This window comes from Mesoplodon densirostris, chromosome 17 (assembly GCF_025265405.1).
Source record: "Mesoplodon densirostris isolate mMesDen1 chromosome 17, mMesDen1 primary haplotype, whole genome shotgun sequence".
NCBI lineage: Eukaryota > Metazoa > Chordata > Mammalia > Artiodactyla > Ziphiidae > Mesoplodon > Mesoplodon densirostris.
This window is the reverse complement of record NC_082677.1, coordinates 3,417,335-3,443,118: the sequence shown is the minus strand read 5'-3', so window position 1 is coordinate 3,443,118 and position 25,784 is coordinate 3,417,335. Positions and strand designations below refer to the sequence as shown.

Genomic DNA, 25,784 nt, shown 5'->3' with positions numbered 1-25,784 from the left:
AAAGAGGGGGGAACACTTCCAACTCATTTTATAAGACCAGCATTGCCCCGATACCAGAAAGACCACCACAAGAAAAGAAAACTACAGGTCAATATCCCTGAAGAACATAGACACAAAAATCCTCAGCAAGATATGAGCAAACCAAATTCAACAATACACAGAAAGGATCATCATACACAATGATCAAGTGGGATTTATTCCAGGGATGCAAGATTGGTTTAATATCTGAAAATCAGTATGACAACACCACATTAACTAAATGAAGGATAAAATCATATAATCACCTCAACAGATGCAGAAAAATCATCTGATAAAATTCAACATTCATATACGATAAAAAAAAAACACTCTCAGCAAAATGGGTACAGAGGGAATATACCCCAATAAAATAAAGACCATATATGACAAGCCCACAGTTAACATCATACTCAACAATGAAAAACTGAAACATTTTCCTCTAAGATCAGGAACAAGACAAAGATGCCCACTCCCGTTGCATTTTTTTCAACATAGTATTAGAAGTCCTAGCCAGAGCAATTAGGCAAGAAAAAGAAGTAAAAGGCATCTAAATAGGAAAGAAGAAGTAAAACTGTCACTATTTGCAGATGACATATTATATATAGAAAATCCTAAAAGATTCCACCAACAATCTGTTAGAACTAAATAAATTCAGTAAAGTTGCAGGATACAAAATCAATATACAAAAATCTGTTGCATTTCTATATATTAATAAAGAATTAACAGAGAGAACTTTTTAAAAAAAAATCCCATTTATGGGGCTTCCCTGGTGGAGCAGTAGTTAAGGATCTGCTTGCCAATGCAAGGGACACGGGTTCGAACTCTGGTCCGGGTAGATCCCACATGCTGAGGAGCAACTAAGCCCGTGTGCCACAACTACTGAGCCTGCGCTCTAGGGCCTGCGAGCCACAACTACTGAAGCCTGTGCACCTAGAGCCTGTGCTCCTCAACAAGAGAAGCCACTGCAATGATAAGCCCACGCACTGCAACTAAGAGTAGCCACCCCTTTCTGCAAGTAGAGAAAGCCAGCATGTAGCAACGAAGACCCAATGCAGCGAAAAATAAAAATAAATTAAAAAAAAATTTTAAATCCCATTTACAACTGGATCAAAAAAAATAAAATACCTAGGAATAAATTCAACCAAGGAGATTAAAGACCTATACACTGAAAACTGTAATACGTTAATAAGTTTTAAAAGACACAAGTAAATGGAAAGATATTCCATGCTCATGGATTGTAAGAATTAATAATGCTACAACATCCATACTACCCAAAGCAATCTACAGACTCAATGCAATCTGTATCAAAATTCCAGTGGCACTTTTCACAGAAACAGAATAAACAATCCTAAAATTTATCCAGACCCACAAAAGAGGCCAACTTGCCAAAACAATCTTGAGAAATAAGAACATAGCTGGATGCATCACGTGCCCTAATTTAAAACTATATTACAGACAGTAGTCCAAACAGTATGGTACTAGAATAACAACAGATACATAGATCTATGGAACATAACAGCGAGCCCAGAAACAAACCCATGCATATATGATCAATTAATTTATGACAAAGGAGCCAAGAATATACAATGGGAAAGGACAGTCTCCTCAATAAATGGTGTTGGGAAAACTGGACAACCACATGCAAAAGAAAGAAACTGTACTATTATCTTACACCATACACAAAAACTAACTCAAAATGGATTAAAGACTTGAATGTAAGAGCTGAAACCATCAAACTCCTAGAAAAATACATAGGTGATAAGCTCCTTGATATTGGTCTTGGCGATGAGTTTTTGGATCTGACACCAAAAGTGAAGTAAAAATAAAGAAGTGGGACCACATCAAACTAAAAAGCTTCTGCACAGCACAGGAAACCATCAACAAAATGAAAAGGCAACCCACCAAACAGGAGAAAATATTTGCTACCATTATAAATTAGAAATTATAAAGCTGATAAGGGGTTAATATCTAAAATACATAAAGAACTCATACAACTCAATAGCAAAAAAAAATCCAATTTAAAAATGGGCAGAGGTTCTCAATACACATTTTTCCAAAGAACATATATAGCAGGCCAACAGGTACGTGAAAAGGTGCTCAACATCACTGATCATCAGGGAAATTCAAATCAAAACCTCACACCTGTTAGAATGGCTATTACCAAAAAAAAAAACAAGAAATAAATGTTGACAAGGATGTGGAGAAAAGAGAACCCTTGTGCACTGTTGGTGGGAATGTAAATTGGTACAGCCACTATGGAAAACAGTATGGCGCTTCCTCAAAAATTAAAAATACATCTTTCATATGACCCACCAATTCTACTTCTGGGTATATATCTGAAGAAAATAAAAACAGGATCTCTAAAAGATATATATGCACCCCCATGTCCATTGCAGCGTTATTTACAATAGCCAAGACATGGAAACAACCTGAGTGTCCATTGATGAGTGAATGAATAAAGAAAATGGTATATATGCAGTGGAATACTATTCAGCCATAAAAAGAATGAAACCTTGCCATTTTCAGTAAAATGGATGGACCTTGAAGGCATTATGCTACGGAAATAAGTCAGACAGAGAAAGACAAATACTGTATGATTTCACTTATATGTAGAATCTAAAAACAACAACAACAAAAAAAAACAAGCTCAAAGATAAAGAAAACAGATTGGTAATTGCCAGATACAGGGATAGGGAGTGGGTGAAATAGGTGAAGGGGGTCAAAAGGTACAAACTTCCAGATATAAAATAAATAAGGCACGAGGATGTAACATACAGCATGGTGACTGTAGTTAATAATGTTCTATTACAGGGACTTCCCTGGTGGCACAGTGGTTAAGAATCCACCTGCCAACAGAGGGTCATGGGTTCGAGCCCTGGTCCGAGAAGATTCCACATGCTGTGGAGCAACTAAGCCCATGCGCCACGACTATTGAGCCTGTGCTCTAGAGCCCATGAGCCACAACTACTGAGCCCATGAGCCACCACTACTGAAGCCCTTTGCTGAGAGCCCATGCTCTGCAACAAGAGAAGCCACCACAATGAGAAGCCCGTGCACTGCAACGAAGAGTCGCCCCCACTCGCAGCAACTAGAGAAAGCCTGCACGCAGCAACGAAGACCCAATGCAGCCAAAAATAAATAAATACATACATTTATAATTTTTTTTAAAAACTGTTAAAATTTTTTTAAAAAATGATCTATTGCAAACTTGAAAATTGCCAGGAGGGTAAATGTTAAAACTTCCATCACAAGAAAAAAAGAATGTCCAATTATGTATGCTGACAAGTTAACTAGATTTACTGTGGTGATTGTTTTGCAATATATACAAATATCAAATCATTATGCTGTACACCTAAAACTAATATCTTTACATGTCTATTATACCTCAATTTTAAAAAAATGGCGTTCAGATCAAAACATGAGTAAGAAATGTATAATTATTAGATTAGAAATATAAATTTATAGGTTCCTTGAGATTTATCACTAGGTTAGTATTTGCAGAAATAAACTATGTTTTAACTGGTCTAAATTGGGACCCATTCAGTTTTAAACACCGTCAGCAGTAATTACACATCTAAATCCCTTATAAATGTCCTTTCAAAGTATCAGAAAGTGAAGGTATTTGACTAAGCAGCTAAAAATAAACTTATTTTGTTAGAAGAATACAAATAAAATTTTCAGAAAGTGATCAAGACACTCACCCATAGGTTACCCCAGCAATGCTACACTTCTTGAAGTTCATGATATTGCATGTAAGAGTTCCAGTTTTGTCAGAAAACAGGTATTTTACCTAAATCAAAGAAAAGGAAAAAACATACACCAAGAATGTAAGAGACCAACAGATGAAGTCTTTTCTTCTGTGTTTTTTAAAACCTGTATTAGTTTTCAAAGGTAAATTCCCTTAAGCGAGCAAAATATATTTTATAATTATATATATGTTATACGTAATAATTATGTATTATTATAAAATTAATATATTTCAATGCCTAGGCCACTTAAAAACCATTTCAGTAACCAATTCTAGAGTCCAATTGTGTGGAAATGTACAAAGAAGGCTTCAGTAACAGCTCTGGATCCATTTCAGATCTGTAAGAACCAAGTCCTGCCCCTAGGCATCTCAAGGACACTTATACAGAATTCGTTCTTGTGTCCAATATGTCAAGACAACAAGCTCAGACTTTGGCAACCACAATATATTTCTTTCTCAGACTCCATCCCCTAGTTGGACTAAGAAGGCATATCCTGAAACAGCACGGAACAAACACGAAGCCTCTCGATCACGATCACAGTTAGGTTACATGAAGGCAGCTTGGAACTGCTACAGATTATATAACTTTCCAAGGCACGAAGTTTTACACATTGAACACACTAAGCTCTCAATATACAAAGGTGAAAAGAGAAATTCCTGTGGAGGTTAATAAGCAAACCATTTTGACATGATTAACTGACTGCAAAAGAGATGAACCCAAATGCACGTGTGCTGTGTGAGTTCCGTCCTCCCGGGTGGATGCTGTGAGAGGGAGGGGGAGAAAGGACTCAGGACCACAAAGGAAGAGAGTCCAGGTCAGGCTCTGGATGCTAACCAGCCATGTGGGCTCTCGAAAAGTCACCTCACCCTACTTGGACTCAAGTTCCATGTCTATGAAATGAAAGGTTTGGCCAGAAGATATGTAACATCATTCTATGTGTAACTTTCTGGGAAATTACATAATGGATTGGTGAGAGGGAGTAATCAACAGAATTGTCTCCAGGAAAGATTCCAGTTTCTCAGGGATTTTCTAAAGGGGGGTCATTATCGCGGCAGGATGTGAGGGAGACTCCAGTGATCCCCAAGAACTGTTCTAGGGAAGCCACATGGCACTGTTTTGTAGAAGAGGGATTAATAACATGAATTGTTATATACTTTTTCTTACAGATACAATATAAGCAAATACACCGAGAATTATTTTTAAAGCAATTCAAGGCCCTTTAAGTAAAGAAAGATTATTAATGATCCTAAAGAAGTCAAATAGTACCTAGAAATATGAAATCAGTACACTATGGGTAATGAATGCTTTAACTATAAATGATAAGTTTTTATATAAGTTTTATATGCAGTAAGTCTAGGGGTACATAAAGCTCAGTAGCATCAGCCTTTCAATAAGCAGTATTTCTTTCTGCCTCTTAAAAAATTTAAAGATTATATCAAAATATTTAAAAATGACATTTTATAATAAGGAATTATTAGCATTTTCTATCCTTGTGTCTATTGAACACTAAGTTATCGTTTAAGTTCCAACTCAAAACAAACTCCCCCATGAAAACTTTCCCTATTCCCAATTAGGATGAACTACTTCATCCTGGGTGCTTGAGTATGTTGAATCCTTCAATCATCCAGGTCCAGTTCAACGGCAACTGAGAACACAGTTATACTAAGCATTGTGCTAAAATGACAGAGGTGACCAAAGACCATGTCTCAGGCACGTCCACAGCTTCGAATGGGCTCAAAAGTCCCAGGATGGAAATGGACATGTATTACTACCACACCTTTTACTTTACTGTATTTATGTTTGGAAAAATTGTTATAGAAACATTGAAGAGAGATAAATTAGCTTTCCTGGAAGTCTGGAGAAGGCTTCAAATAGGAGGTAAATTTCATCTGATAAATATACCACACTCACCTCATGGGTTGTCGGGAGGTTTATATAAGATTTATAAAATGAAATTATAATCTGTAATTGCAATGCATTCAAAAGAGGTATTCCTTGCAGTGATTTCAACAGAAGATGAAGATATAATGCATCAGTAAAGGCAGTAGGGGTTTAAGGGTGATGGTGGGAAAGAAACCGGTTCCCTGAAATATTCCAGAGATAAAACCTGGAACACGTGAGAGACTGTATGGATTTATGTCCTTCAAATCAGCCCGTACATATTTTGTAAGGTTACCCAATATCTGAGGATCTTAACCATTATTGTCCCTTTACTTGCCCCTGATTAACAATTTTAAGAGTCCAAAGTAATGCTGCACTGTATTTTTTGCACTCAATTTGTCGCAGGTACCTTCCAGGTGATAAGATATACCCATGCCTCAAAAAGTAAGTCAAAATCAATTAGCATTTGTATTTCATAATACCTCCAAGTACTACAGAGCTCTTTCAGACATCAAAACCACCTTCATGGAGAATTACTTTTGCACAGTCTCTCCGCGGTTCTTCCAGCACTTGCCGGCCACCGTGCTCACACACCATCCCCGAAGTCCCCAGAGAGGCTCTCACCTGCCCGAGCTCCTCATTAAGGTTGGATGTCCTGGCCATGGCAGGCGTGTCATTTCCTAGATAATACATATCTGTGTCCTGAGAGAGAGAAGGGGGGGCACTTCAGAAATTATCTACCATCGATTCCTCATTTAGATGAAGAAGAAACTGAAAACATATAACTCAATATAAATGTTAGTTTTTAATCTGGGGATGAAAATACAGTGTCTGTTAGTGTAGAGAAACACTGAGATACAGAGGAAAACATGGTATTTATTTATATCTAGATGATTTGGCTTCAAGATGATCATCTCCTGACCTAGACTAACTCATACTTCTGAGTTTAGCTAACACCTCGTTCACAGGATTGTTGTGAAGCTCAAATAAAAAATGCACATCAAAGTGTCTGGTCTCCAAATACCGGCTGCTGAGGGCTGGTGCTTAATGGCCATGGCAGTTCCTTGAAAATTCCACCTCTACTTTGTAATAGAAGCCAAATTTACTGTCACCATGAATTTTGACAGATAGGGGACACTTAAGTGGACACATCTAAGAGAACGTTATGTCAGCACTAAGGAGACTTTAAAGCATGAACAGCTGCAGCCACTTCATCACCCCTCCCCAGAAGACAGGCAACTGCTACACATTCTGCTCCATTTCTCCACTGATGCTCCTCAGAGCCCCTGCCCTGTCCATTTCACAGCCCAAGAAGACAGGACATTAGGTGACTAGTCACAGATACCACTGGCTCAGGGACACCCCTGCCCATTCTCTAGGTAGTTAAACTCCCAGACTGAATCGTAAATCAACGACGTTCTTCCTTTTCTGGGAGCTCAATTCCATCACTGGGGCTCCAAGAGGGTATCAGGACATGGCAGCTGACACGTCCCCAGCACCTTAGCTTCCAGCCAGGTGTGATACTGACCCAGTTTATGAAGAGGGCTTGTGTGTACTTCACAACCTCGAGGGTCACCAGCAGACTGATGGGAATCAGATTGTTGTACAAGATGATGAACGTCAACAAGTTATATCCAAAATTGTCTGAGCTCGCGTCTGTGGAAGAAAACCAGAGTATGTGCATAGCTTAGTCTCTGTTCAGTTTCCTTGTACTTTATGATGTTTGAATTTTTCAGAAAGATGTTCACAAAAAAGTTTATTGGCTTAAGTATACATTTAGAGACTCAAGTTAAAATAGTTATTGAGCACCCACTCTGTGGCATGAACTGGGGATACAAAGACTGTGATGCCACAATTCCTTCCAACAGAGAGCTGGCTTTCCAGAGGAGGCTGTGGGGTAGGGGAGCGAGCAGAAGCAAGCATCCCCGCAACGTAACCGTGCAGCAGGGTACACGGACTAACAGGGCCTTCACAGGGCACTGAGGAAACCAAGGCACGAGGGTTTTGATGCAGAGGATCAGTCACTGAAGGCTACCCAAAAGAACAGAGGCTTCAGACAAGTCCTGGAGGATAGAGAGAGGGCAGCTAACTAAAAAGCATGCAGAAAAAAGGACAGGGGACTTCCCTGGTGGCTCAGGGGTTAAGAATCCACCTGCCAGGGCTTCCCTGGTAGTGCAGTGGTTGAGAGTCTGCCTGCCGATGCAGGGGACACGGGTTCGTGCCCCGGTCCAGGAAGATCCCACATGCTGTGGAGCGGCTGGGCCCGTGAGCCATGGCTGCTGAGCCTGCGCGTCTGGAGCCCGTGCTCCGCAACGGGAAAGGCCACAACAGTGAGAGGCCCGCGTACCGCAAAAAAAAAAAAAAAAAAAAAAGAATCGGCCTGCCAATGCAGGGGACATGGGTTCAAGCCCTGGTCCGGGAAGATCCCACGTGCTGCGGAGCAACTAAGCCCATGCGCCACAACTACTGAGCCTGCGCTCTAGAGCCCACGAACCACAACTACTGAGCCCTCATATCACAACCATTGAAGCCTGCGCACCTAGAGCCCAGGCTCTGCAACAAGAAAAGCCACCGCAATGAGAAGCCCATGCACCGCCAACGAAGAGAAGCCCCTGCTTGCCGCAACTAGAGAAAAGCCCACGCACAGCAACGAAGACCCAACGCAGCCAAAAAATAAAAATTAATTAATTAATTAATTTTTTTTTAAAAAAGAAAAGAGGACAGACATTTGACATGGTTGTAAGGAATACCTACAACCTCACTAACGTAGGAGCATATTGAGGACACCCCCAAGAATTGGTAAAATTCTCCTGTGTGAACAGGCAAAACAGGTGAAAAAAGGGAGGCAGACAAGAAGCCTGGAGCCTATTTATGGAACATAAGAGAAGGAATGTCTTGATGGAACATGGTCTCTACAGGATAGAATCCAAAGCAGAGGCAGGAGGAGGGACCAGGAGAGGGGAAAGAGGTACAAGGTCTGTGAACATCAAAGGGGAAAGTTCTCTGAACTGAAGTCAAAGCTCTGACAGTGATGATGCAAATGCGAAGTCTGATGGCTTTTACCAGAGCTACTCAGAATTTACCTTAAAATAACATGGTACGGACTCCCCTGGTGGCACAGTGGTTAAGAATCTGCCTGCCAATACAGGGGACATGGGTTCAATCCCTGGTCTGGGAAGACCCCACATGTCACAGAGCAACTAAGCCCATGGGCCACAACTACTGAGCCTGCATGCCACAACTACAGAGCCTGCGCGTCACAACTACTGAAGCCCATTCACCTAGAGCCCATGCTCCACAACAAGAGAAGCCACCGCAATGAGAAGCCCGCGCACAGCAACGAAAACCCAACACAGCCAAAAATAAATTGATTAAAATAAATTTTTAAAAATAAGATAACAAGGCACAAAGCATTATGAATGGGGCCAAAAATAAATAAATAAATTAATTAATTAATTAATTCTTCCACTGTAAATCACAGACCCTGTACTGGAGTTTGACATTATCTGAGCAATTTAAATGACAATCTCCACAAAGCTTGTATACCAGTATACTGTCAATGCTGTTTATTTACCCAGACCATGATATTTTGGAACTAACATGTAAACAAATGTATCTGTCTTCACATTTGAAGCTAAACATACAACACGGTTGAAACCCAGATTTTAAGAACCAAAATCAAGGATTCTGACCCAAGCTACAACTGAGGTCCCAGTCACATTTCCCACATCTGTAAAGCAGCGACAAGGACACTCCTGGGCAGTTCAAAATGTGTGAGTTTTCTACATGATGTAACTAGAAAAGAGGAAAAAAATGTTTCCCTCAGTTTAATTAAAATATATAGAAAGATGGGAATAACAATCATCCTAAGAAAATATCCCAAAGTTTTAAAATTCAAATTTATTATTCAAAAAAATTTTGTCATTAAATTTTATTTTTCTGGAATTGCTGTGTAAGGAGATTGGCAAATCTTCTCTCAAAAGAAAAAGCAATAAAACTGGACAAAATTGTCAAAAACAAGCTTGATGAAAACTATTAATGTGCATATCCAAAAAGCTCAACAAACTTCAAACAGGATAAACTCAAAACTATTGAAAACCAATGAAGACGTTGAAAGCAGCAATAAAAAAAATGACTCACATACAAGGGAAAACTCAGTAAGAGTAACAGCTGACCTCATCGGTACAGTGGAGGCCAGAAGGAAACAGGACGGTATATTCAAAGTACTGAAAAGAAAAGAACGTCAACCAAGAATTCCTACAATAATTCTGTATCAGCAAAACTATCCTTCAAAAACAAAGGAGGGGGGCTTCCCTGGTGGTGCAGTGGTTGAGAGTCCACCTGCCGATGCCGGGGATGTGGGTTTGTGCCCCAGTCCAGAAGGATCCCACATACCGCGGAGTGGCTGGGCCCGTGAGCCGTGGCCACTGGGCCTGTGCGTCCGGAGCCTGTGCTCGGCAGCAGGGGAGGCCACGGCGGTGAGAGGCCCACGTACTGCGGGAAAAAAGAAAAAAAGGAAAAAAAAGACAAAGGAGAAATTAAGACACTCTAAGATAAAAATTGGGATAATTTGTTGCTATCCAGTCTGCCTTACAAGAAATAATAAAGGAAATCCTCCAGGATGACAGGAAGTGACACCAGACAGTAATTAAATCCACGTAAAGAAGCAGAGGGCAATAAAGGTAATTATGTAGGTACTTATAAAAGACCATATAATTACATATTTTCTATACTTTCTTTTAGATTTAAAAATGTAGGGCTTCCCTGGTGGCGCAGTGGTTAAGAATCCGCCTGCCAATGCAGGAGACATGGGTTCGAGTCCTGGTCCAGGAAGATCCCACATGCCGCGGACCAACTAAGCCCGTGTGCCACAGCTACTGAGCTCGTGTGCCACAACTACTGAGCCTGCGCTCTAGAGCCCGCAAGCCACAACTACTGAAGCCCACACGCCTAGAGCCCATGATCCACAACAAGAGAAGCCACTGCAATGAGAAGCCTGCGCACCACAACGAAGAGTAGCCCCCGCTCGCCGTAACTAGAGAAAGCCCACGCACAGCAATGAAGACCCAATGCAGCCAAAAATAAAATAAATAAAAATTTTAAAAAATCATCTTAATATAAAATGATCCCCAAATGTGTCCACCTTCACTGCGTCACGTGACTCATCTTTCGGTTCTTGAAGGGTGGGCACTGTCTACAACAGCGAACAGGCAGAGAAGGAGGGCACGGCCCGCACACGTACATCACACTTGGAAGGATGGTCAGTTTCAACAAGGAGCCCGTTCGCCACTTACCCATCTTCTTGATGTACCAGTTCTTTCCTCCTTGAGACCCATTCCAGTACAGGGCTCCCACCGAGCTCACCAAGGCCATGACCAGGAGGATGCCAAAGAGCACCAGGATCTGCACATTAGTTACTTTCTCAACATTCGATCTCTTGAGAGGTGCTTTGGTAGAATTCTGTACGAGAGCATTTAAAGCCAGTAAGGGTCACAGAACAAACTTGGGGGCAAAGAGTAGGGAGAAAAGGAGGTACGTTAACCAAATTCAACAAAGAAAAAGTAAAAGACTACCTTTTTATCAAATAACCAATGAGATTTCAAAGTGTACTATGCTCCTGAATCAACAGCTAGTTTTAAATAAAGAACACAGAAGACACACTATCATTTTAAAAGGGCACATTTCAACTCTGCATGATTCAGTCCATACTTCTTACAATTACAGTCTGAACTTCTTAATTTTAGCATAAAATTAGCTACTTTCACGATCTTAGAATACAGGTTCCAAATCATTTAAGTCCAGTTTAAAAGAAATCAGGCTGCTGCTAATTGAAGAGAAACAAAGATTCTACATCACAAAAATCTAGAATCTTCAAAGTAATAACGTAGCTCTATAATTAACACACACAGAGCTATTTTAAGCCCAGTAGCTCAAAATTTGAGAAAAGACATACACAAACACACACACATCAATAATGCAAAATAGAACAATAGGTGTCAAGATAAATGGATGGACAAAGAGTTCATTTGGAAAACTATGAACAAGAAACAAGCAAGAAGAGCCGGGAAAGCTCTGGCGGCCAGTAGAAATCTGAACGGGGTCCTAAACCACAAACAGAACGTGGGCAGGAAGTTACAACGAAAGTGGAAAGACAGCCCAGCCATTTGTAAATGCTCATGGCCTGCTTTCTCACCGCCAGTGGGGAAACCAGCCCAGCTGGAGAATAAGCCAGTGTCGGGAGTGAGTCCAGAAAGATTCATTAAAACCAGATTCAAGGACCACTGCACATCAGGTTTGGAACTATATCCCCTCAGCAGTGGAAAAGTCAATAGAACTGTTTGCCCTGGACAGTTATTCACTTGAAGTCATTTTATTTAAAAAATTTCTGAAGGCAGTTGCGGTGGGCAGAGTAACTCCCCGCCTCAGTGACATCCGGGTCCTAATACCTGGACCAATGAATATGTTACTTCACATGGCAAAGGGGCTTTTCTGGTATGATTAAATTAATGCCCTTGACTTGGGGAGATTAACTTGAATTATCCAAATGGGCCCAATTTAATCACACAGGTCTTTAAAAGCACATAAAGAAGAGATCCTTTCCCAGTTATGGTCAGAGGAAGATATGAGTACAGACAAAGGGCCAAAGAGATCCAGCACTGAGGCTCTGAAGACAGAGGAGGGGTGGTCATAAACCAAGGAACTCCGGCAGCCTCTAGAAGGCTGGAAAAGGCAAGGAATGGAGTGTCCTCTAGAACCTCCTAGAATGTTCTAAAAAGGAAGGCTGCCTGGCTGACATCATGATGTGGGTGAGACCCAGAGCAGACTTCCAACCTACAGAACTGTAAGCTAAGAGCTTCGTGTTGCTTTAAGCCACTACGTTTGTGTGATTTGTTGTGGCAGCGACAGGAAACTAACACATAACACAGCAGATGGTAACAACCCCTTCCTGGAGGAGGACAGACCCTGGACCAGATCAGAAGCCAGGAGTGGACGCGGGAGATGGCGGGAGCTTCAGTCCACAGTCTCCATCCACAAGTCATGAGCCTACAGGCAATACTGATACGCAAGATCAGGTGATCTGAATACTTGCAGGGCACTGACTGGCCATGAAAAATGGTGCCTTGGGCCAGACTTGAGTTAGCACTCTCTCTTAACCTTACTAACCCATCTGATCCCTAACAGAGCCAGGATGAAAATGTCTCTGAAGATAAGGATACAAATAAAGTCACAACATGAAAACAAAATCGAGATGAAAATGAGCAGCAATTCATTCCTACATTCCATCGAGTAGCTCATACCACAAGGTGGCTGAAACTTATCTGAATTCTATCCCCAAACCCAGGATTGCTGCAACCATGACCATGGCTTTCTGCGGGGGTGGGGAGTCGGGGACTTGCAATGCTGGTGATTTTGCAGCCCTATAAGTATCTAAACAGCACGGCTGCATTTCCTTTGCATATACTCTTTTTCCCACTTCACTTTAAGTCGCTGAATTATCTGTCCTTTAAAGACTTTTAAAAATATTCCTCTAGAATCTAAATGGAAATCCATCAGTAAAGGACAAATTACCAATCAAAAATCATCTCAAGGTCGATGGGGTCGACACATCACCTTTGGCCTCACAGCAAGAGCCAGAAGACCAGTTTCAAGACTGCCTAACCCCAACCTTTTAAAAGCTAATCTTATTTTTAATAAACATTCGTTGGAGGCACAAGCAGAAAAAAATTTACAATAAACGTTATTTCTATGACTCCATGAGTTTATTGACTTTTGACCTTTCCCAGTGGTTGAATCCTGGCCAGTTAATAGGATCAAGTTATGTTTCATCCAATACAAGAGCAACAACCCAACACTTCAGGCTTCAGCCCATGCACTTAGGAAAGCCAGGCTCTAGCTACTCACCCCCATCCCTTGAGCATTCCACCTCGCAGTCAAGAGCTTGTAATGTCAAATTCCTACTAGCATTATAAGTTCTCCAAAATCCTTAGAAAATACTACTTTTGAGTACTGGAGTTCAAAATAGAAATAGACCAAAATGTCAGATTTTGAAAAACCTTACATCTGGCCTGAATTTTACACATTTGATTCCCTTCTAAGAAAGCAGTCAGCAGAGTACTAGTTAAGACAAGGACTCGGGAGCCAGACTGCCTGGGTTGGAATCCCAGCTCTCTCTCTTACTGGGTATGTAACTTCACTAACTTACTGGGAGATGCCTCGGTGTACTCATCTAGAAAATGAAAACAAAAATAGAATCTTCCTCATAGGGCTGTTGTGAGGAATCAATGAGTTAATACATGAGAATTTCTTGGAGCAATGCATGGGGCACTGTTTGCTGGAATTACTGTGACAATCTCTCTTTCCCATTAAATCAACCAACAGAAACATCAGACATTGAAATATTTCTACATGTATCTACAATCAACATGAAACGAGGGAACTTAGAAGTAGAAGGCATTGAGGCGAGAGTTTAAAAAACAAAAAAGCAGAGGAACCCTAAAGCAATTGTGTTTCCTCTCTGTGGTCAAGTAGCACAAGTAGAGACAATGTATGCTATTTCACCAACAGGATGGCTTCCAGCTATGTGTGTTACATTATATTCCTTTCAAAAGCTTGTTATTTTTACTCGTTGTTTTAGCCCTAGAGGCACAGCGAGTCTAGCACAGGTGTTTCTGGGGCTTTGGATTGTTCTGTACTTGAGCAGTCAACATGTAATAAGCCATTCAAAGAGGTTTATCCCATGTAGGTGCAAGGAAGGCACCCAGCACACTCAGGGGACGCAAACATCACGAGGTAACTTAGTGAGCACCTTGCTCGCTGAAGGGAGGATGGTATTATTTTTAAGTGTCACTTCATTATCTCTTACACCTCAGCTGCAAAGCTGTATTACCAACGTATGATCTAGGGAAACAGCATCGTACCCTGAAAAAAAAAACCTCCAGGGTACAAGGAATCTTGGGAAGTGGTTACATTTGTAAAATGCACAATCTGGAAACTAGTCTTGGGGCCCTGCCTGCATCTGAGCGAACGCCTCGTGATCTGTCACTTCGTTGTAAAAACAGAAGTGATCTGTGGTCAGCGGGGCTCCCGGTGTTATAGGCGGTAGCGGCAGGCGCTGGCCTTGGGGAGTCTGAGGACACTCGCTAGGTGGCAGGGGGCTCAGCTCTTCACCCAGAGAAAGTCTTCGCACGCAGCTGCTCAGAACCAAGACACTTTACACATCCTAGTCAGCGCGCGCGCGCACACACACACAGAACACACAGACACACACACACACCTTCCTCTATAACCATCCCACCACACGTGGGGCCTCGCAGTCCAGGACCAGGCCTGCCCCGGGCCCTCTCCTCCTTCCAGCTCCTGCCTCACGCCCCCCCCCAGGACACCCCTCCCCTGAGGTCCCCCAGCAGGGGGTGCTCCGTGCAGACTCACGTGCTTCAGAAGACAGCACTACTGAACGGATGCTCGGGATCCGGTCATACTTCCGACACCTCCCGCCTCTAACGCCGTGTTGAAAACCCCCTTTTGTAAAATTCCTGCCGTCTGGCTACACGACCTTTTGCCTCTTCCCTCAGCAAGTCCACCAGCTCTCCCCTCCCCGCAACCCCCTAAAGACTGGAGCCACCGGTTACAGCATCCGTCTCTACCCCGGCCCGGCCACGTCCCATCTTCACCAAATGCCGTGGTCCCTCCATCCTTCACTCCTCAACACCGAATGCCTCCGACAGCTCCGCTTCAGCTTCCTGCCCCTGGGTCTCTCCGCTCCACAAACCCTCCGTCCCAGAAGATCAAAGCCAAGCCCCCCGCACACCGAGGCCTGTCATGCAGCAACTCCAACAATCTTCTTCAAGTCCAGTGAGTCTCTCCGCCCCCCCCCACCGCCCACCCCGTCTGCACTACGTTACCCAGCTGGTGTGGACACCGGGCTCTATCACTCCATCGGTTCTAATCAATGGTCAACTCTTTCCTCCTACACCACTTGAGGAGTGAACCAACACAACAGCCTTCCTTCTTCAACTTGACATCTGAAATGTGCTTCTTCGTATCTGGTCAACTGACACCTCCAAACCTGGGCTGGATAATCTTCCATATGGACCCCCAGCACCCCGTAACGACACGCATCACACAATCGTCTCTCCACTCTGTAATCCCCACCACTCCCAAGTCTGCCTGGTTCCCAGGGGTGAGACTGTCCCTTTCACTACTGTACCCACACAGCCTGGCACAAGATATGGTGCACAGTGGCCACGAATCACTTTTAAATCAAGAAATATTGCCAAATCTGTGCTTTAGAAGTCACACAAAAGGGCAGACAAGCTGAAAAACCAATCCTCATGAACAGCGACCATTAGCAAAATAAGATGCCAAGTGATACCGAAGAAATGTAAGAAATGACGTGTAGGGACACTAATTTATGCAGGATTTCAAAACTGTCTGGCAAAATATGTCATAAAAGAAATGTGGGCTACAAAGTCACAGATAATAATTTTTAAAACTTAACAGGGAGAAAGAACAAAATCATTCTAGTATTTTTTTCTCTTTGGTATATGATATGAAGAATAAACATGAATTCAAAGATAACTGATTTTCAATTGCCTAGAATTCAGTTAAATAAGACAACTTCCTACAAAATCTTAATTAATGGGGTGAGGAGGAGAAGTAAAGAGAGAAATAAAGAGGTTAGAACAAATCCCCCCTTGTGTTCGAAGATAAAATAGGCGAGGACTGACTGTCCCATTAAATCCAGAAGACAAACACTGTTGATATTTCAGGCAAGGGGTAACAAATACTTGATACAGTAACAGAATTTCAGGAGGAACTACCTAGAAACCGAAATAAAAGCACCTTCTTTCTAAATTTAAGTTCACAAAGCTTAAGGTTCCTAAATGCAACATCTGCATTTTCTACCCACTACTCCATAAAAAAAAACAGAAAAAACAACTAAAATCAGCATTGTTTTTCAGCATAGAAATGTTTTACCTGCATGAGTTTGGTGTCGTGTCCAGTATAAACAACTATGCCAAAGACCCACTGAGTATTTCTAAGCTGTGTACCTCTTAATAAGATCTGGTCAGGCCCAAGGGCAACAGGGCTAAAAATAAGAAACAACATTTATATTTAATGATACTTTGAAAAAATGAGCATGAATTTTCCCCTTAAACATAAGCCCACAATAAATCAAATGTTTCCTTTAGTCAAATTTGGACTATTTCACTGGGACACAGGGCCCATAAAGGTTATCCCTGGCTTAATCTACCCAAGGTTTATCTCATCCATTCATCAACACAGAAAAAGGCTTTTTTTTTGGTCTCCTATAAAACGTTAAAAGGAAATTGTGTCGCTTATAACTCTCTCTTATGAAACTCAATATCCGAAAAGGAAATTAACATAACCAGAAGTTTATTCATTTGGGAAAGCCAGTTTATAGACACTAAGGAAAAAAAAAAAAAGCTACAATAACAAATTTGTCAAAGCTAACTTAATGATTTAAAAAAAGTCTGAGTGATAATTTAGAAATTTAAAGTGGGAGCCTACAAAACAGCCCTGTGTACTACATGAAACCAAGAAGGGTGTCACACTTAGACTTGTCAGAGTTATTTTGGGTTGATTCCCGTGATCGGGTCCTTCCCTTTGGGTCTGTTCAAAATATAAAGGCGGGGTGCACTGGTAAGAAGCATGCAGATTGACGATGAGCAGAAGAGAGAAGCTGCGCCCCAACGTAACGACAAAAAATGACTCAAATGATAAATGCCAAGAGGACAAAGACAACAGAATAGAGACAACAGAGCAGTGAACATTCTGAAGGAAGGGCAACTGGTCCTTTCATTGAACGTGCTAAAAACACAGACTACTTAGAAGAAAGCAAAGGGAAAAAACATGTTTCTCCAATAAATGTCAGGTCTTATACACTTCAGACATCTCTCTTCTGCTTTTCTGAACAATTTTATGCAGCCAAAACCAACTACTCTCCTCCCTGGCGAGTAATACACACAGAAAGACCAGGCCAGTTCTGTGAACCTCACTTCAGACCCTCGGGATATTTTTCTTGCCAAAAATCAGGTCTTTCCTTAAATTTAAGGGAAGGTTTAAATGGATTAAAATGGTGTTTCAAGAAAAGCTCAGTCTCCCATATCTAAGCTAAACATGAAGAAATCTGTTTTAAAATATTATGAAAGCAGAAAACAAACTGATATTTGCCAAAGCTCCTGTAATTCTTAGTCACATTAAAAATAAATTAAAATAAAATCCACTAAGACAAGAGGAAGCAATACCTTTTCCCATCCAAGTTCAAGTTTCCGGTGAAATCGTAGAGGTGGCGATTGGGCCCTTCACACTCTATGCTCCCAGACAACTTCATCAGCACCTCCCTCACCTGCATGTCAGCTGTGTGACTCACACCCTGAAACATTCAACCCAAAGAGGAAACTGAACACAATCTTCCAGGTTTACGAATGACACTCAGCATCCCTACTGTTCATCAAAAGGAAATAAAGAATCAACTAAAATGGAATCGTTGGGTGGGGTCCTCAAGCTACCAGCCCTTCAGGGTGGACTTCACGGGCAGCTTCGGTCACAGCAACCTAATACAAAAGGTGTGGAAGAATTCAATCTATAATAACAATTTTACGTTTAAATTAATAACTCATGTTGACACAAATTTTCTGCTGCACCAAGTTGCATTGGATGATTCTGTCCACATATCTTTCTTTTCTATCTTAGATATTTGACTTAGACATTTTTTTCTCTTTAAAGAAGAGTTACAGGGTGCTAGATATCACACTATGTTAAAGGGGTGCTTTATTCTGTGTTTATGGCCACGTAAGGGCACAGCTAATGGAGTGTGCTTTCTGTAAAGGGTTTGGGTGTGTTGCTCATGACTTTAGCATGGATGCGTCAGCACAGTGGTGGAGTCCTGACTTTGTGCTTCACTGAATTCTTTCCTCCAGAAAAAGCACTGACTGGTACGTGAGGGGAGCACTGTTGCCATTTGGGCCCCGTAACAACGCAAGTCATAAAAGGTGGCTTTTTACCTGACGTATTTTAAGGTTCGTCTCCCCATCGAGATTGGCTGTTTCAACATAACACATTGCCTGAGGTTCACTAAGGAGAGAAAACAAAAGAAGTTGAGTAACGTCCCCTCCCCCCATTCACAGCTCAGAAAGCCTCAACCGTGGAAACTGCTGACCGGCCCTTCAAAGTGTTGTCATAACTGACCGCCACGGGAATAGTGACCGATGAGACAGACAGGACAGACAGACAGGTGTGTGGAGGGCACAGCGCCAAGACGAGCTGTCTCTCCAATGACCCACCCGCACAGACCCCACAAAACGGCCGCCCGACCCCAAGTGGACAGAAATAGCAGAGGATGAATGGGAAGGGGACAGGCCTGCGATGGGAAGCAAGAGGTCCCAGCTAAGACCGCCCCGTGGGCTCAGGTGACCCTGGAAGTCAGACGCTGGCCTGCCCTGGACCGAAACAGCCGCCCAGGCCAGACCAGGCCAGCACACACACCTTCTGAAGGAGATTACAGCCAGAGGAACTGAGAAATCAAGGCATAGGCTTGGCAGGGTTTTTCTTCCCTGCAGTTTTTACTGTGTCGACAGGCAACTTTTTAATCAAAACACCTGATTTTAAAGTACAGAAAACTCAAAGAATAGATACAGAGTATAGCATCTGCCACGCTTAAACATAAGCGTGGCAGATACTATACTCCTACTTTGGACGCTCAGGTCCAGGGAGCATAGTTAGGGTTTAACAGATCCTGTGACCACCAGCCACGTACAATCTCCTGGCACTGCCCTTCCGGGCCGTGTGGCCTCAGCAAGTTCAACGATCTCTCTGTAGCCCTTGTTTTTTCATGTACCAAGTAAGGCTGTCAAGGGCCGTTGGGAAGATTAAATGGGGTAACGTGCTCAACGGGCCACTTGGGGCAAACACCAAGGAACCTGGAAAATGGGATGTCAGCTCAGGCAATCCTTATTCAAAGCTGGCTTTCTGAGGGTCACACCCAAAACTCATAACCCAAACTATCTCAAGTGATCAACGTTTTACTATTTCTGAGAGTTTCTCTGGTACTAATAGGGACAAACATGAATCCTGCCCCATGTATATGGGGCCTTTCCCCCTCTACAGGCCTGGGGTCCTTTTATTAAACCTTTTATCTCAGCAGAAAATTTGTGCTAAGCCTTAAAATCTGACAAAATAAGTGATTCAATCCCATAAAAGCGAGTCTGTCTGCACTCAAATCAAACACATGCAGTGTGACAACTGATGCCCAGCAGCATGTCAGTACAGGGAGGGTTAGTCTTGGCATCATCTAATTTAATCTTGTTCTCAAACAGAAGTTTATTCTTATCCTGATTTTGGCTTTCCTTCTTTGATATATACTTTTACGTATCATCCAAGGAAAAGTCAAGGACTGTGTTGTTTATCGTTTACACCACTTGGTGATGAAACCTCTGTAGCACAAAATTACCTAAAAAACATGGCAATGGTGCTTAGACAGAAAGGGGGCAAAATATGGACCATCTGCAAGTCATGTACACACTGAGAAATGCCCGTGGGTCTCTGAACCACTATAAGGGGAGGCATTCGATTCTGCGGAGAAGGCTGCTGGCTGGACCCACCAGAGCCGCTCCTGAAGTTTCAGACACGCTGTGACCTGGATGCTACTGAACAAATCACTCCACTGCTCTGGAATGTATCCCTACAAACGAGGAATAGCCCAGAACAGCCATGAGATGAAAGTGAATCAATAAATATAAAAAGACTTCAGAAAAAAAGTACAAAGAAATGAATGGGAGAAAGAAAACTCAGGGTTAAGGCCAAAAAATGCAAAGAAGTAAAGGAAGAAAAGGCGGGGGAGAGGGTGGTGACCCAGAGGGTGCAGGGAAGGTAGCTGGAGGCTTCTGCGGGCACTAGGTAACACTCCATTGTTCTCAACACCGATTTCAAAACCATGCCACGAGCCACCTGACCTGGAGGACAGCAGGACCACATCTGCGGGAAGACACTGCCCGTTGACGACCTTCACGATGTCTCCCACAGCTACCTAGAACACAGGAACAAGGACAGAGAAACATGAGAGGCAGGAAAGCGCAAATGGTGATAAAAGTGGTTAAATGTCGGGAGAAAAAAATTACTGTGTAAAGTGTGTGCCGTGAAGCTTAAGGCAGAGAAGCTCAAATTATTTCCCTCGACAAGAATAAAAGGAACATTTCAATACAGACATAAGGTAATACTGCCTTTCTGCAATGATGCCGAACGAAGAAGAAAAAAAAAAGGAGCAGGAGAAAAAAGATGAGTCAAAAAGACCATCAGGTTTCACTTTCTCACAGTTATTCGCTGGCTTACAGACACATGCACATCTATCCCCACAGCTGTGGGCAGCAGGGTAAGCGGTTAAGGGCACAGCTCGAGAGCCTGCCTGGACACCTGGGTCAAATCCCCCGTGGGACCCCCTCCTAGTGCACGTAAACCTTGAGCAACTCATGCAAACTCTGGTGCCTCACTTTTCCCATCTATCCAACGAGGTCATCAGCACATATTTCATGGGGTTATTGTGGGGATCAACTGAGTTAACACAGGCAAATTTCTTCTGTTTTACATGCGGGGAAACTGAGATTCAAAGTGAAAATACTGGGTCATGGTTGCAAAACCAGTGAGTGTTAGAACCAGGACTCAAACCAAGCCATCGGGCTGGAAGCCCAGTGCGCTGATTAAAAGGTAATACTAAATTCACGCAGAACAATGCATCTCAAAGATCCCCTGGAAATACTCCACATGAAACAGATTCGTGTGGCCTCAAGAAACTGCCAGAAAAAAATCACAGAAGACCCCAAGCCAAGGAAACAGGTGTTCATCTGCAGGACACAAGCCCATGGCCGAGGGTCCACAGGGCCTTTAAATAACCTCACAGATACACCAGGCTGGAGAGAACATGTGTTTTCAAACCAGGCAGGCCCAGGCTCAGATCCGAGCTTCACAGACACACATGAACTCACAGAGCCTAGCAGGCAGGCTCTCCACCTCCTTGAACTCCAGTGTCCTGACTTATAAAATGGGAAATGCCACCACTGACCTTGCAGAGTTGATGCAATGAGTAAGGAGGGATATGCCAGCACCAGGCATGAAGCAAGCACAGCTAAGTGTTAGCCTTGAGAGTAACTGAATGGGCACCATGAGTGTGAGAGTGAGGATGGTGGAGTTCTCTGACAGCACAAGCAAGGCTGTTTCTGGTACATAATTTCAAAACTCAAAGTCTAACTGAGCAGGGCCCTACGGGGCCTTGCCAGGACAAACCGCTCCCCCACATCCTCTGCTTTAGCTCCTGGCTGAAGTACCTAGATAACAGCATGTGATGCACACTTCCTGGGTCGTTTAACAGATGTTAAAACGCCCACCAAATAGAAGAAATTAACTACTCGATGACCATGAGCACATAGCCCCCAGACCTGCTGGCACCTAAGGACAATAATGTTAAACCTGTGACACCACCCTGTTACTACCATCAACCAATCACAGAACTGTGCACAAGCTGATCACCTACCCTGGGATGCCCCTCCCTCACCTGGGGCATGCTTTGCTGAAACCCTTTGGGGAGTTCAGGTGTTTTGAGCACTAGCCACCTGGACTCCTTGCTTGGCACCTGCAATAAAGACTGCACTTCCCAGCACCACTTATTGAAGAGGCTGTCCTTTCTCCACTGTATGTTCTTGCCTCCTCTGTCGTAAATTAGGTGCCGTAAATTAGGTGTCATAAATATGTGTCTGGCTTTATCTCTGGGCATTCTATCCTGTACCACTGATCTATATTTCTGTTTTTGTGCCAGTACCATACTGTCTTGATTACTGTAGCTTTGTGGTATAGTTTGAAGTTGGGGAGCCTGATTTCTCCAACTCCATTTTTCTTTCTCAAGATTGCTTTGGCTCTTCGGGGTCTTTTGTGTTTCTATACGAATTGTAAAATGTTTTGTTCTAATTCTGTGAAGAATGCCAATGGAATATTACTCAGCCATAAAAAGGAACGAAAATGAGTTATTTGTAGTGAGGTGGATGGACCTCTTAAGAGTCTGTCATACAGAGTGAAGTTAAGTCAGAAAGAGAAAAACAAATACCGTATGCTAACACACATATATGGAATCTAAAAAAAAAACAAAAAAAATAGTACTGATGAACCTAGTGGCAGGGCAGGAATAAAGACATAGACATAGAGAATGGACTTGAGGACATGGGGTGGGAGGAGGAAGCTGGGGCGAAGTGAGAGTGGCATGGACATATATACACTACGGAATGTAAAACAGTCAGCTAGTGGGAAGCAGCAGCATAGCACAGGGATCAGCTCGGTGCTTTGCGATGACCTAGAGGGGTGGGATAGGGAGGGTGGGAGGGAGGCTCAAGAGGGAGGGGATATGGGGACATATGTATGCATATGGCTGATTCGCTTTGGTGTGCAACAGAAACTAACACAGTATTGTGAAGCAATTATACTCCAATAAAGATTAAAAAATAATAAAATAAAGCACATGCGTATACCTATTCAGAAATCTAAAAAAAAAAAAAAAGACTGCACTTCCCTTCACCACGACCCCGTGTCAGCAGATTGGCTTTACTGCAGGCGGGCAAGCGGACTTACGTTTGGTTCAGTAACAAAAGGGCACTATGCTTTCTGTTTCCTATTCTAACCCTGTTACTCATCTCTTTGAAATCAAGAATTGTTTAAAACAACAACAACAACAACAACAACAACAACAAAAACACTGCATCTTACAATCCAGGAAAACGGCCTGGCAGGTGACTGTGTTTAATATTTTATCAGGACAGAGGAATGTTGCTAAAAGTCATCCTGTTAGTGCTTTGATTTGCTTATCAAAGTGTGTGGGTAAGTCTAAGGAATCGGGCTCAACATCAAGAAGGGTGGTAAAAATTAAATTTCACAGCTTCTGTACTTTTGAAGTTCATATCCAGCTTAAAGGCAAAAGAAAGTCAGGGGCCATGCTTCATTCTTATCTGCATCCCCAACGCCTAACACTGCCTCTGGCACATACTAAGAGCTCCATTTAAAAAAACAAAATCCATTTTTAATTGAAATAAAAATGCATGTGGCAAAACATAACAGGTATTTGGTTGACGGGTTGGTTTTTTTCTCTCCAAATGTGTATAGGAAACAGTAATGAGCTTTAGGGATCTGAATCCATCCACTCCTAGATCCAGAATTCTGAGATCATCACTCCATTTTCTACTGTTTCAAGTAGGGTCAACGGCCCAAATTCAAATAATTCTCTGCTCCTGCCAGCATGAGTGCCTTTCTGGGGAGGGGAGTGGCCACAGGAACATCGGGGAGAGGCCATTCCTAAGTGCCGTGGGAGTTCTCAAATTCCCATAGCACACCAGGAGCACTGCTACCATCTGGGAAGGCAAGAATCTCCAACCGCCTGACCAAGAACCACCACACTTCCCCATGAGAGTGAGGTCAATATTTACAATACAGGACTTCTGGATGGCTATCCAGGCTAAGCCGTTATCACAAAACACTACCAAGGGGCTTAATGGATCTCCTGTAACAAAGTAAAAAGAAAATGACAGCCAAAATGAAGGCTGCGGTTACCACATCACGGGCATCCTGCAGACTCCTAAGGTCATAGAGGCATTTTAAACATAGAGGCATTTTAAAACATTTTATTAAATGTTGAGCAAGAGATACTATTATATGTTACTCTTCTAAAATGTAGTTTTCTTCTGAAAGCACATTAATCAGCTTTGAATCTTGGAGTCATCGGAGTCACCCTCCAAAAACATCTTGTGACCATTAAGTTCCAGCCACAACAGAGACTCACTGAAAAAGCTAATTTTAGTAGCCAGAAAACACCCAGATGGCACAGGATATTTCTTCTCCATCTTCTATTTATCACTAGTAACAACCAAATCACCACGCCGTTCTCAAACCCCGCCGACCCCATACTCCAGCGAGGCAAACACTCCTTGCTCTTGTAAAGCTAAAAGCAGCAACTTTCAGCCTCAGAACCCACCCAGGATGGTTCCCAGCCCCCAGTGTACCACTTCGTATATTTAGGGCTAATTACAAACCCAGACTCTTTCCACCAAAAATGTCAGAAATGAGCATTTCAAATGTTAAAAAAAAATCTTTAAAAGAGTGCATTGAGATAAAGAGAACAGAAGACCAGGGGAAAACGTTTCTTTACTTGGATTCAGAAACTAGAAAATGATTTGAAATTTCAGAAATATCCATCAGGGGCAATGAACTTCCCAGCTCTGAACTGACACAGGGAATGGCTTCTAGAAGATGCTGCAACAGAGGAAACATGCACCGTTCTAGGAAAGCCTCAGGGAAAAACCACACTGCACCACTTACATGACATGGACATGGCTTGTGTCTTAACAAAAATTTTATATCCAAATCAACACTAGCAATGAATTACAGGTCTCCAAACCAGTACTTTCTGGCTTATCTTTAAAATGTGTTATTACCTCTTTCCACATAATGGTATGCCACATACCATTCCTTAACACTGAAAAAGAAAAACAAAACAAGTACCGGTTAATACTGATGATACTCAACATAAAATCAGCTTTCCAAAACCCAAAAGGCTCCTTTTAAAATTCCACTGATTAATTCCAACATACCATATCCTTAGACATAAACATATAACATCATCACTCCCCAAAACAGAGCCCCAACTAGGTACTTACGTACCATAGATAGAGGAATGCATGCACATAAATATTCATGTTTGCAAATAAGTTACATCTATTCATATTTAGCCCATATGAAGAAAATAACCACCTTGCATTTACAAGACTCACCAAAACACACACACTCGCATAAACACACCGCCCCCGCCCCCACATTAACACAGAGGTACTGGTCTAGAAATGCAACAATAAGTAGATAGAGGTAGGGGGCAATTATAAACCAAGGCTATGAATGCTTTGACTTTTATGGACATAAAATATGTCTAGCTCCTGAAAATTAAAACCTTTTCTAAAACTCTAAAATACACAAATCCTGTTCAGATCTTAATTACCATGACTCACCTTTTGTTGGATTTGTTTGTCATTTTGCTATTTTTAAAGTATTTTATAGATTTCCCTCATTCATTCATTCATTCATTCATTTATG

The 25,784-nt window shown here is 42.3% G+C and overlaps 1 protein-coding gene across 1 annotated transcript in view; it reads right to left on the bottom strand.

Moving 5' to 3' along the window:
- The window catches only part of LOC132477650 (phospholipid-transporting ATPase IB), a 451,641-nt gene that overhangs the window by 395,719 nt on the left and 30,138 nt on the right, over window positions 1-25,784 (bottom strand). Inside the window, exons 5-13 of the mRNA XM_060080119.1 lie at window positions 25,133-25,173; window positions 20,624-20,697; window positions 18,677-18,746; window positions 17,918-18,045; window positions 16,626-16,737; window positions 10,943-11,108; window positions 7,177-7,304; window positions 6,273-6,350; window positions 3,720-3,808 (exon numbers count right to left, since the gene is read on the bottom strand). Coding sequence (XP_059936102.1) covers window positions 3,720-3,808; window positions 6,273-6,350; window positions 7,177-7,304; window positions 10,943-11,108; window positions 16,626-16,737; window positions 17,918-18,045; window positions 18,677-18,746; window positions 20,624-20,697; window positions 25,133-25,173 — 886 coding nt within the window. The remainder of the gene's footprint in view (window positions 1-3,719; window positions 3,809-6,272; window positions 6,351-7,176; window positions 7,305-10,942; window positions 11,109-16,625; window positions 16,738-17,917; window positions 18,046-18,676; window positions 18,747-20,623; window positions 20,698-25,132; window positions 25,174-25,784) is intronic.